General features: G+C 48.1%; 1 protein-coding gene across 5 annotated transcripts in view; it reads left to right on the top strand.

Annotated features, from left to right (window-relative positions):
* The window catches only part of LOXHD1 (lipoxygenase homology domains 1), a 193,563-nt gene that overhangs the window by 178,883 nt on the left and 1,400 nt on the right, over window positions 1–13,280 (top strand). For all 5 annotated transcript variants that reach the window (XM_011978077.1, XM_011978078.1, XM_011978079.1 and 2 more), the window contains 3 exons: window positions 529–699; window positions 6,291–6,423; window positions 7,663–7,821. In XM_011978077.1, the coding sequence (XP_011833467.1) occupies window positions 529–699; window positions 6,291–6,423; window positions 7,663–7,821 (463 nt within the window). The remainder of the gene's footprint in view (window positions 1–528; window positions 700–6,290; window positions 6,424–7,662; window positions 7,822–13,280) is intronic.

The raw sequence follows: 13,280 nt of genomic DNA on the forward strand, positions 1-13,280 counted from the left end.
CTGATGCAGGCCTAGTGGGTGGTCAGGGGACATCAGGGAAGGCTTCCTGGAGGAGTTGACACCTAAACTGATTCTGGAAAGATAATGGGCATGGACTAGGTAAATACTGGTGTCAGGAAGTAACAGAAGTCATCCTTCATCTTAGTGAGCTCCAGAAAATTCTATTTTGAGTCAGAGATCTCAATTATGAATCCAATGAAAGCTATGAGCTCTCCCCCTGGTAAAATGTTCATGTATAATTACAGCACAATTTCTTGGGGTCATGGACTGCTTAAGTTCCATACACAGATCCTCTAGGGTTCATGAACCCCAAGTTAAGGGCTTTGCAGAAAATTATATCCTCTGTGCTGGAGGAACCCTCTGAGACCACCTAACCCAACCCCTCACTTTATCAACAAGGAGAACAAGGCCAAAGAGGACAGATAACTTGTTCAGGGCCACACAGCCAGTGGGTTGTGAGGATGTAGAAGTCTGAAAGGGGAGGGAAGGCATGTCCAGATTCCAGTCCCCATGGTGTCTTTTCCACAGGGATATTTCCTGGCTGGCATCTGAGCTATGTTGATGTGAAGGACAACTCCCGCGACGAGACCTTCCGCTTCCAGTGCGACTGCTGGCTCTCCAAGAGTGAGGGTGACGGGCAGACGGTCCGCGACTTTGCCTGTGCCAACAACAAGATCCATGATGAGCTGGAAGAGACCAGTATGTGGGGGAGAGCATTGGCTCAGGAGGGAGGCAGGGAATGGTGCTGGAATAAGAAGACACTGTTCCAGCTGGAGGGGGGTCAGATGCCTGATGCAGGGAATAATATGGAGAGATGCATGAGGAAACATCCTAACTACTGTTTGGTGAAACTAGAACTGCTAAGAAAACACTGATGCCAGCTCATGGCTCAGAATCACAGGGACTAATTAGGTAGCAGGAAAACCCACCGGGGACAAGCTGACCCTGACCTGAAGGCTGAGCTGGGTGGTTTGGTGTGGAGTCCTCTCTGGTTTATTTTTATAACATGGACATCATCCAACTGATGCCTGTGGCAACAGCTGCCTAATCAACACTTCCTAGAAACAGAATGCAGGGGAAGCCAGTATCTCCAGCAGCGGCTTTCCTTTTGTCCCTTCCTCAGGGGATATTTAAAGGGGAAGAGTAATTGATCCTGAGGGGATGGCCATCAAAGCCTAGGGAGATGTGCCTCTCACAGATGCCAGGGTCTGGGCCCAACAGATTGGAAGAGGCTTATCAAAGGCAGAGCCTGATATAAGAAATGGATTTTTCCAATCTTAGTTATTAAGGCAGCACTAGCTTCAGTAAGAGGCAAACCCCTAAATCTCAGTGTCTTCACACAACAAAACACTTTTCACTCCTTTTATACCCAGTCCAGTATGTGTGTTTGGTGGGAGATCTTCCACAGAGTGATTTAGGGACCCAAGCTCCTTCTATCTGTATCTCAATCATTTCTAATGTGTGGCTTCCATATTTCTTGCAAATGGGAAAAGAGCATGGAGAAGGCACTACTCTCCTAATAGAACTCACATCCTATTAGTGCAAACTAGTCATGTGGTATCACCAGATGCAAGGGCACTTGGGAAATGTAGTCCCTGGCTGGGCAGCCCCTTCCAGGGGACCACTGTAGGCTATGGAAAGGAGGCCACCAACCCACACTCATCTCTACCATGACATCCAAACTGCTCAATGATGAGATTAGCTGCCTGAGAGGTAGTGAGCACTATGTCCCTGGGAGTATTCAAACAAGGGCCAAGAACCCATTTATCCAGAATTCCTGTATGAGGATTCCTGCCCTAATTCAGAAGGTAGACTCCCAACTTGTGTAATTGCACTCCTGAGAAGTTATGGGTGCCCAGTTTTATTTTAGATGCTATGAATGATGCATATGGCTTTGTGGCCTCTAGTTTATTTGTTTTGTCCTTTGCACATGCATTAGTCTCTCAATACATCCAAAAGCTCCCACAGGTTAGGGATAGCATCACTCATGTATGTAGCCCTCTGCAGCTCTGCAGGCCTTGGGGATCAGTAGGTGCTCAATTGGTGCTCAGTGAATGGAAGAAAATACAGTCCTTGTCCTTACAGCCTCACAATCTAGTTCGAGGGAAACTTTACGCACCTTACACAAGTGCCATGATAAGCAATAGAGATTCCTCAGGCTATTGGTGTCCAGGAAAGTAGAGAGTTGTAAGGCTTGGAGCATAATCACTGAGTCTCCTTCACAAATTCCCTGCCAAACCTCTGCTAAAATCTGTGAGATTTGGGTTGACAGGGAGATTGTAGAGGGTAAGTGACCCTTCTGTCTATTCCAGAAGGATGTGTGCATGCTGGAGACCAGAGGGCAAGGACGCATAGCCAGGAGAGGGCCTGAATCAATCCCTCTTTACTGGGAGGTTGCATAGAGCAAAGTGATGCCATCTGGGCTGCCCATGAGGGGACAGGCAGCCACACCTGTGTCCTCAGATGGAGGTTCGCCCTGGAGGCAGTCGTGGATGCAGCTTGAGGCAAGCATGTCAACCCTCAGCTACCTTCATTTAACCACGTGACAAACTCTTACTGAGTACCCACAAGGGCCAGGCCCTAATCTGACTTCTGGGGACACACTAATCAATGAAACAGAGACTCTGCTCTCATGGCACTTACATGCTGACATCACTGACCCCAAGGCATCTCTGGACACTCAGTGTGTGAGGACAAATACTCTCTTGTACTTGAACAGAGCTTTATGGGGCTGAAAGCATTCCACATCCATGTTCTCAATAGGTCTTTGCAATCCTACTCCCACCCCGTGAAATAGAGGGGGTGCAAATTCACAACTCTGTATCATGGATAAGGCAAACAAAAACCCAGAAAAGTTAAGTGACACATTGAAGGCCCACTGCACCGCCCCAGGATGTCTTGTCCTTATTAGGCCTGGCTGGTACTCCAGATTAATTGATTGCTCCATCTCATTTAGCCTCCTGTTCTCTACCTTTATCCCCAATTCTTGTTGGCAATTCTAGAAGCTGCTCCTTGCCCTCTCTGAGCATCTGCCTCTGTAGATGGTTCCAATGTGCAGCCAAAGCTGAAAACCATTGGCAATCTTTAAATAATGCTAACGTCTGGGTCCCACTCCCAGAGATTCTATTGTAATTGATCCAGGGTCAGAAAAAAGGCCAGGACAGTAAGATCATATGCACATGTGTTTACATGCATGCTTGTATACACATGCGCGTGCACGTGCGTGCGCACACACACACACACACACACCCCTGGAAGGACAAAAACATCTCTTGCTGGGACATCCTCTGGCAGGGCCAATGTCTTCCTCTCTGCAGCCCCTCCCACTCCCTGTGCTCCCACTCGAAGCCTTTTAAGGTTGCCCAGTCAGCCTTACCTGCAACATTTCCAGCCAAAATACAGTCCAGCTTGCAGGTCAGCTCCCCAGGGATGGAACGTTCGCTGCTTGCTTCACCAGACAGTTCAGCTAGAAAATCCATCTTCATATTTATGTTACTGAAGCATCCATCCTTTGGTAGTCCCAATGGAGTCAAACAGAAAGGTTCAGGAGTGGTCAGGACTCTTGGTTGTATGTACCTGAAACCCAATCCTAAGCTGGCTCCAGCAAAAGGGAATATATTGGCTCCCAGAACTTGGAAGCCTTGGGTGGCTCTAGCCGAGACTTGGCTGTCTCCAGAGGCTCCAGTGATCTCAGTATGTCTCTTTCTTCTCCTCTCAGCTCTGTTTCCTCCCATGTGTCAACTTTGTTTTAGTACATAGTGGAAGTTGGCTGCTCGCAGCTCCAATCCCATACCATTCCAGCTTAATAGCTTCCATGGAAGGGAAGAGAGCATCTCCCTGGGGAGGATTCTTATTGGCCAGGTCCAGGACTCTCAGCCCCATCCAACCCACATGGAAGGAGCTCCCCAACATAAACAATGGTCCTGAAACATGAGACAGTGAAATCCAAATGCCCACTGGAAGCCCAACTATGCTCCTAGCATTCATCCATGGCCATTACATGCCCCCGTAGTTCTTGTCTCGAGACTAAACATCTGTTTATTATGCAGCTCCTTGAACAATGTGACATTGAATCTTCCCTGCATCCTGCCCCTTCCCCTTTCAGTACAACCTGTGTCGCTCATTCGTTGCCCTCTGCAGATGCCATGCCCAGGATGAAGGCAAGATTTCAAGGGGGATCTGCTCACTCCTCTCCTGTCTTGCCTTTCAAACTATGACCCATGCCCCCTAAGCTCACAGTAGCTTTGCTGGTGGCCTCTTTATGCTAGTGACTTCCATGTGCTTCTTCCTTTGCATGACTGCCAAGAGCCTTCCTCCAGTGGGGCTTGTCCTTGGGTGTGCTGACCCCACGGGAGATCTCTGTTAGATGGGGTTCATCACTTCTACCTGCCCTGAATGTTCAAGCTCCTGATCCTCTTTCATCTGCTTCTTCCCAGCAACCTGTGAAAAAAGTTGAGAATCATGCCTTCTACATTTTTATCAAGCCGCTTTATCTGGGAAAGAAAGCAAGGTGAAAATATTCTGATTGAAACTTCCTTTTAAAAGACCACCGATGCGACTAGCAACATTTGTTTCTAATCTACCTAAATGTCCTCGCTTACAAACCTTCTCTACCTTATCCTTAGGACCATTAGGAAAGAATTCATTTCAATCCATGTAGGACAGGCCACCCACATCATCTCTCACACTTCCTACTTGAGTCCATTGCGGTGATATGCAGGTTCCCAGTGCTCCCTGCCTCCCTCGCTGATGCTGACAAACCATTTCCCTAACCACACCCAGGATCTCCCTTTGAATTCACCAGTACCTGTTTGCAGAACAAACCATTGCCTCCCATGGGAAAGCAGAAGGCAGTGGTTTGAACCACTGAACAATGTGGTTCCCTTGCTGGGATGGCTTTGGGTTCCTGGGCTGGAATCTGTCCTGGGCTGCAGAACCCTTCCCTACGGCAGAAAGGATGCACTCTCTGTGGATCTCTTCCTCCATCAGAGGCTGCCTGTCTCTTTGCCTAGATTCACTCTACTTGTTTCAGGTAGCAGAGATTTCTCCTTGAGAAAAGTTGCAAAAGGGTGGCTGGGGGGCTGGGATTGGTGCTACATTGAGCCACAGGCATGGCCATCTCTCCTCTTCTTTATTTGTATCATGTCTCTGAGATAAAGGCACAGAAACAGAGCTACCCCTTTGGATCCAGAATCCCAGACCGTCAGTCATTCAGGTACTGCAGCAAGGGGTCTATGTCTGGAGACACTCGAGCCAGATACTTACTGTGTCCTCCAGGGTGCCAGTTCCATCCCTGGCCTGGTCCCTGGGGAGTGAGCCTGGATCACGTGCCACACACCCTCAGTATCTCGGCTTAGGGGGATCAGGTTGCAATTTTAATTAGGGTGGTTGGATAGACATCTCTGAGACATGACTTTTGAGTAAGGACGAGAAGCTGAGCCAGTGAGCCAAGCCACTATGGATGGGGGAGGGAGGAGGAAAGAGGGAAGGACTCCAGGCAGGACAGCATTGCAGAGCTCTAGGGTGGAGCATACCTAAGTGCTCTGGGTGCAGCTAGGAGGCAGAGAGGCTGGAGTGAGAAAGAGAGAAAGTACTAGGACATGAAGTGGGAGAGGAAATGGGGAGCCAGGTGTTCCTCTTACCCCACGGTACTTTGGCTCTTTTTTGCAGGGTTATCTGTCACATTCTGCTATATGGTACAGTCAGTGTTTGTGTCTGGGGCTACAGATTGAGTTCTAGTGTCACCCAGGGTCTAGTCCAGTCCTGGCACTTAGCACCTACTTAACCAATGTTGGAGGAGTGCACGCCTGTGCAGACACGATTGAGGGAACAGCAGGGTGAGATGGAATGACACCAAGACAAGCTACGAGCGAGACTGCTTGCTGGAGCAAGTGCAAGGGTCTTCGAGGTGCTTTGACTGCCTGGGTCTTTCCCCTTTGCTTTTGCACTGGGCCCCCCTTCTTCTCCCTTCTCAGCACCAATCTCCATTTTGCATCTCAGCCCTGTAGCTGAGTGTTCACCCCCACCTCCTGCTGCATTCCCAGTGGCTCCCATATTTGCCTGCAAAGAGGTTGCTACTATAAATAAATGAGAGCATTCACTGTAACCCCAGAATCTGGGCAGGTTCTACCTACAACGTCTCAATCGTGGTGATTTTAACCTGCCTCCCCCACCCCCAGGCTGTAGCCTAAGACCAAATGAAGGACCAGAGGCTGTGGCCCTATTGCTCCCGCCCTGATGATGGGCACTGCCTCCCCTGTGCTGACCCTCCCCCACCTCCTCCATTACAGCCTACGAGATCGTCATAGAAACGGGCAACGGAGGCGAAACCAGGGAGAACGTCTGGCTCATCCTGGGGGGCAGGAAGAACCGATCCAAAGAGTTTCTCGTGGAAAATTCTTCTAGGCAGCGCGCCTTTAGGAAGTAGGAAGGGGAGGCCCATGGGAAGTGGTGGGGGGTGGGTAGGTAAGGGAGGACCCCAAGAATCTCCCTCTTGGGTGGGAGCCATAGGTACACAAATGGGCCTAACCAGCAAGTACTTACTGAGCAGTGTGCTGATCCTGTGCAAATGCCCAGGGGCTAAATAGGCAATGGTGAAAGGGAAAGCATGGGACTGCATTTAATGGGAGCCTACCCTGTGGCTGGACAGTGCTAGTCACTGCAAACGTTGCCTCACGTCTACAGAGACAAGGACCACACCTCCTTCCATCAGAGCCACTTCTGAACTGCTCAGATGCCCACTCTATCTCCTCACTCCTTCCAGGACTGCTGAGACAGCCTCTACCTCCCCCTTAACTCTGCTACATCTTTCTCTTAGTCCATTAGACTGGTAACTTAGAAACAACAGAAATGTATTTCTCACAGTTCTAGAGGCCAGGAGTCCAGGAGCAAGGCACCAGCAAATCTGGTGTCTGGTGAGGGCCCGCCTCCTGGTACATAGCCAGCCATCTTCTCACTGTGTCCTCACATGGCAGAAGGAGGAGGGAGCTCTCTGGGGCCCCTTTTATAAGGGCATGAATCTCATTCATGAGGGCTCAGCTCTCATGACCCCATCACCTCTCAAAGGCCCCACCTCCAAATACCATCATACTGGAGAATAGGGTTCAACATATAAATCTGGGGGAGCTGGGGCACAGACATTCCATTTATAACAACCTTTTCTTCAAATCTCCACATCAGGATGAAGTCTGGACTCCTTAGACTGGCACTTACAGACCCCAGCAGACCGCCTGCACCCCTACCTTCTCCATTAGCTTTTCCCTCCCTGAACCCAAACTCCATCCAAGCCAGCATTCCCCCAGAAATATCTGTACGTCCATACCCCACTATTCCCACCCATGACTTTGCTAAGACATGTCTGTTTCAGGGGACTCTTCCCTTCCCCTCCTCCCTCTGCTCTCCAAGTCTCACCACCCTCACCATCTCCATCCTGCATAACGATGTCACCATTCTTTGGTGCTTGGACCAGGCAGCTAGTGGGGCTTTTTCATTGTGATTGTCTTGGTCCCAAACTGAACTGAACCCCTCAAAGCCCCCAGGACTGCCGTGAGGTCCTGCTTGCCATCCCATCCCTGTTCCTGGCCCAGTGCTTGGAATGCAGCAGGCCCCCAACAAATGCTTACCTGCTCCAGTGGGCAAAGACCACACCTTTGTTTCCTGCAGGGGGACCACAGACACATTTGAGTTTGACAGCGTCTACTTGGGGGACATTGCCTCCCTCTGCGTGGGCCACCTCGCCAGGGAAGACCGGTTCATCCCCAAGAGGGAGCTTGTCTGGCACGTCAAGACCATCACCATCACCGAGATGGAGTATGGCAATGTGTATGTACTGAGCCTTTCCCCGCGGAAGTGCCCCTCCCTCAGCATAGGGCAGGGACTGAGCTGGAACGTGGGCAAGAGAGCAGGGTGTGAGGAGGTATATTCTTCAAGGTCAAGATTACCCCATTCAGGAGGCCTAGAAGGCAGGAAGGGAAGAGACACCTGTATGGTTCTGAAGCTATCTGGATTATGCATCTACTGTCAGAGGCAGGGGAGTAGGCCAGATGACCTTGGGTGCATCTAGTCTTTGAATCCAGGGATGCTTCCTTGGAAGAATACTGAGAAAGTCAAACAGTGCCACAGAGCAGAGACTTCCCTTGCCTTCCCCTTCCTTCAATCTAAAATAACAAAGAAACACAGCTTTGAAGCCTGCTTTTTACACGGTCATAGTGAAAACCCACCATCCATGTGGGCAGAGTAGGGACCAGAGACAACGTAGGGTAATCCAATGGTCCATCTGCCTCACAGTACCCCAGATAAGGGGCTTTGCATTCTCCCATTGGAACCTTCTGGAGACTCAGGCATTTCTGGAAGATTAAGGGTCTTAGTTACCTGGGCAACATAGTCACAGTCATCAATTTGTCTAATTAAAACCCCTTGGTAGCCAAACTGGAAGCCAGAAAGAACCCTGAGGCTCTGGAAGGCAGGAAAGGTGCTGAGAAGGGGGCAGGGTAGGTTGGAAAGGGAAATCCAAGGTCAAGGCTTGCCAAAGAGTAAGTAAAAGCTGAGTACACAGCTCACAGGGCCAGAACCACCATGGACCCTCCACATCTGCATCTCTCCCTGGGGCTGGCCCTGCTCATACCACACCCTAAAGCCTTCCCTGTACAAGGAAAGGTAACCTCTGTCTGCACAGGTAACCTCTGTCTGCAGTAGCCAGGCTGGACCCAGGCAGAGCCCTCAGCTACGGGCTCTGGCCCTCGGGAGCCCAAGCTTCTCAAAGCCACATTCGTCCAACCTGCAGCTCGCTGGATTTGGCTCCCCCAGACCAAGCAACTCCTTGGGAATTTGGCAGAAGAGGTTCTGACCTCTGCACAGACTGCCATAACAAAATAACAGACAGTGGGTGGCTTAAACAACAGAAAGCTATTTCTCACAGCTTTGGAGGCTGGAAGTCTGAGATCAGGGTTCTAGCATGGTGAAGTTCTTGGAGGACTGTCTTTCTGGCCTGCATATGGCCACCTTCTCTCTGTGTCCCCACATGGTGGAGAGAGAGATCTGGTTTCTCTTCCTCTTCATGTAAGGGCACTAATTCCATCATAAAAGCCCCACCCTCATGACCTTATCTAAACCTAATTATCTCTCAAAGTCCCCCATCTGCAAATACCATTGCATTGGGGGTTCCAGCTTCAACGTATAAATTTGGGGAGATACAACTCTGTTCATAGCAACTTCCCTCTTGAGCTATGGCATTATTTGCTGCTCTTTTAGAGAAAGCTCAGCTCAAGTACAATCAATCCTGTAGGAGTTGCTCTGTGTGCCTGCTAGGACCAGTACTGATGAGAATTTGACAGCTGGGAGACTATCCCAGAAAAGTGAATGACTCACTGAGCAAGTCAGGGCCAGGCCTAAGCCCTTTCCATGGCTCAGTACTACCTCCCATTCACAGGGATTGTGTCTGCTGATACTGCTCCTCTGCAAACCTCCCAAAATAAACAAAACAAAATAAAATAGTCACCCTCACATTACCCTTAATCCCACAATGTTGGCCAAGAGAGAGAGTTCTCAGCACCACCTGGCGCTTTCCTGTCTTAGGAGGAAAGGAAGGCAAAGGCCCAACTGTAAGCTTCCCATCCCACGGTCCTGGGCTCGAGTTGTAGAATTTTCCATCCTATGGAAGAAGAAACCTCTCCTAATTGAAACATCTTTCCCTCCAGCCTCAGGAATGCAGCCTGTCATTGGCTGTCACCAGAGCTGGAGGGGAAGGAAGAGATATCTGTGGGGAAGGGGCTCTTCCTGAAGTGAAGGGGTTGCAGGGGTTCCAGGCCCCTGGATACTAGCACTGTCTCCTGGTCAACTGTGTGGCCTCCAGCAGTTACCCTTCTCCTCCTTGTGCTTCACGTTGCCCTTTGGGAGGAGAGCTGGATGCTCTATAGGGTCTAGGGTAGAGGAACGATGGCAGGGGTGTCAGCCTAGGAGCTCTCTGAAGTCATGCCCTAGCTCACCCCTGCCTGCCTGCAGTTCTCAAGCCTATGGTCTCTGCTGGATGAAAACCTGTCTCCTGCAGAAATATCACTTTCGTCCAGAAGGGGGACTTTGTAGGCATGTTTAATCGTGGTGACAATTCACATGGTCTCATTCTAGAAGGCACCTACATTCTGTATTATAAAACCACTTGCTTAACACTGTGTGTAACATCCACAATTCCTTTCCTGCCACCACATTAGCCATATGTGGAGTTGCATGAATTACAAATGAATTTAATCTCAATCTCTCATATACGCAGTAACTCCAAATGTCCATCTCCCAGCTATTTCCATTCTGACCCCTCTTTTGCATGTGCTGTTGACCTTCCTGACCAGTTCTCATTTATCACTAATAGCCTCAGGATTTGGGTGAAAAGTCATACAAAAAGACCTTTATTTTTTAACTGAAAACATCTTTATTGTTTATCCCAGTAGCATATCTAATACACAACCATAAAAATTCAAATAATACAGAAACGTATGTAAAAGAAAGTAAAAATTCGCTACAGCCCTGCCCATCAGAGGTGGCCACCGTGATGAGCATTTTGGTGACCCCATTCTCTGTGGCATTTTTCTGATACACAGTGTTCACAGATGTGCACTTATACATAGTTTTGAATATGCATCAGTTCTTTCTGCTCATTTTTCTCTGCTTTTGCCTTTACTCTGGCTGGACACCTTCCCCCCTTTCTAGCAGGAGCAGCCCGCTGCGTGTCCTTCCAAAGCCAGAGCTTTGTGTAAGTCTGTAGGGCCCACATTTTGGTGATCCTATAATTATGTCTATCAGAAAACATTTCCTTATATCTACACCAGGGAATATTTTTCAGCCATCAAAAATAATGAATTAAATACATACCAGATGACTTGGAGCAATTCCCAGGAAGTATTATTGAGTGAGAAAATCGAGACACAGGAAAACATGTCTTATGTGATGCCGTTTTGTAAAGGGAACACTGACATCCCCATATGTCTATGTACACGTGGGTCTGTGCAGGGTTGGGTGAAACGGAGGGAAATTTGGCAGGCTACACCCTCAACTGTTACATGGGTTATCTGAGGAGAAGGGATGCTGAAGTGAGAGGAAGAAGAAAGAGAGAGAGCCAAGCAAAAAGGGAGCAAAAAAAAAGTCCATTTAGAAAAGTATGTATAGGATCAGATGATTTTTGTATTTATATAGAATTATGCATATTAGTGGGCATATGCATAAAGAAATGCATTTTAAGAGAATTTTAAAACAATGCACATATATCCTCCTCTAAGAAATTGTAGTATGTAACAACAATCCAAATTTATCAAGTGATAAATTGGGGGAAGACAATCTCAAAACAGAATAAGGATTTCCTGCAAATGTCTTTAAATGGCTTATTCTTCAGGGCCAGGCAGGCTTTGACTCTGGGTCACCTTAAGCAGTGACTTTTCTTCTCCAAGTCTCAGTTCCTCCTCCTATGAAACGGGAGGATGATGCCCAGGGTTGTTGTGGGAGCTAATAAGATTCAAGAAAGCAAAGTCCTGGAGTTGCGTAAGCAGGCAAAAAACCAAAGTTTTTTTTTTTTTTTTTCTGTTAAGAATGTTCATCTAAAATAGGGTTTGATTTTGCACCATTGGGCACACCTTTTCAGTGTTGCATTCCTGAAGTTGTTAGCCAGCACCAAGACTGCTTGTTTTCAAAGGTGTTAGCATATTAGCAATTTGGAGTGGGAAGAAACCATAGCAATTGTTCAGTACAAACCTCCAGCTTTGCCAATGGGAAAATCAAGATCTGGGTAGGAGATGTGACTTGTCCAAGGTCACGCAGGTGGTAGGTGGCAGGGCTGGGGCAAACCATGCCCTCTCACATCATGTGCAGCATTTTCCCACCATGCTGTCTGACTTTTTCCTTTATAATTCCTGAACCCACTGTCATTACCCAGAGTCTAAAATTGGGGATGTTCAAGAGAAGGTTTGGGAGGACTTCTTGGTCCAAGACAATTCTCTTGGCTCCAGACTTGCTTCTGCTTGTGATGGCTTCTTTGGTAGAGGACTTTCTCTTTCCCCTTGTACTCTGCAGTCTGTGAACACATAGACACACATACACACACACACACATATGCATATATACACAAACTCTTAGTTCAACTCAGTCAAGTGTAAGGAATTTGGGAGCACAAATTTAATAGTCATATTTCCACTTGGTTTTGCCTAAAATTGTCACTCTGGATTCAGCAACTTCCTCTAAAGGTGACACCACCAGGTACAAACATTAACCAGTCCCTTTGAGGGAGCAAGAGCATCTGCAGATGGGAGTGAGCTTGGAAAAGAGCAGGTGACAGGTGAGAAAGGAAAGCACAGCTGTGTGCAGTGACTCACACCTGTAATCCTAGTGCTTTGGGAGGCCAGCGCAGGAGGATTGCTTGAGGCCAGAAGTTTAAGATTAGCCTGGGAAACATGGTGAGACCCTATCTCTACAAAAATATATATATTTTTAATTAGCTGGCGTGATAGTGCATGCTCATATTCCCAGCTACTCAGGAGGCTGAGGCAGGAGGATGACTTGAGCCCAGGAGTTCAAGGTTATAGTGAGCTGTGATCACACCACTGCAGTTCAACCTGGGTAGCAAACTGATACCCTGTCTCTAAAGAAAATAAAAATTAAAAATACATTAAAAAAAATAAAGGAAAACACAAGAGAGAGAAGAGTCAGATCATGAGGAGTTTTGCAGACCATTGTAAAGTCTTTGGCTTTTACTTGACATGGGAAGCTACTGGAGGGTTCTGAACAGGGGAAGGTCATACTTGGGCTTACATCTCAACAGGATCACATGGCTGCTGCATACAGAATTGACCACAGGTAGCAAAAAGCTAGAAGACCAGTTAGGAGGCTCTTGATAATTTCCAAATAGGAGATGATGGTGACTTAGACACAAGTAGCAGCAGGGCAGATAGATACTGGATAGTTTTCAAGTGGGCTGGTTCTGGATATATCTTAAAAATAGGGTCGGCTGGGCGCAGTGGCTCACGCCTGTAATCCCAGCATTTTGGGAGCCTGAAGCAGGTGAATCATGAGGTCAGGAGTTCCAGACTAGCCTGGCCAAGATGGTGAAAAAAAAAAATTAGAGTCAACAGGATTTGCTTATGGATTATATATGGAGTATGAGGGGCAAAAAAGAAGTAGAAGAATCTGGCTCACGCTTGTAATCCCAACACTTTGGGAGTCTGAGGTGGGCGGATCACGAGGTCAGGAGATCAAGACCATCCTGGCTAACACAGTGAAACCCCATCTCTACTAAAAATACAAAA

This window comes from Mandrillus leucophaeus, unplaced genomic scaffold, assembly GCF_000951045.1.
Source record: "Mandrillus leucophaeus isolate KB7577 unplaced genomic scaffold, Mleu.le_1.0 Scaffold189, whole genome shotgun sequence".
Taxonomy (NCBI): domain Eukaryota; kingdom Metazoa; phylum Chordata; class Mammalia; order Primates; family Cercopithecidae; genus Mandrillus; species Mandrillus leucophaeus.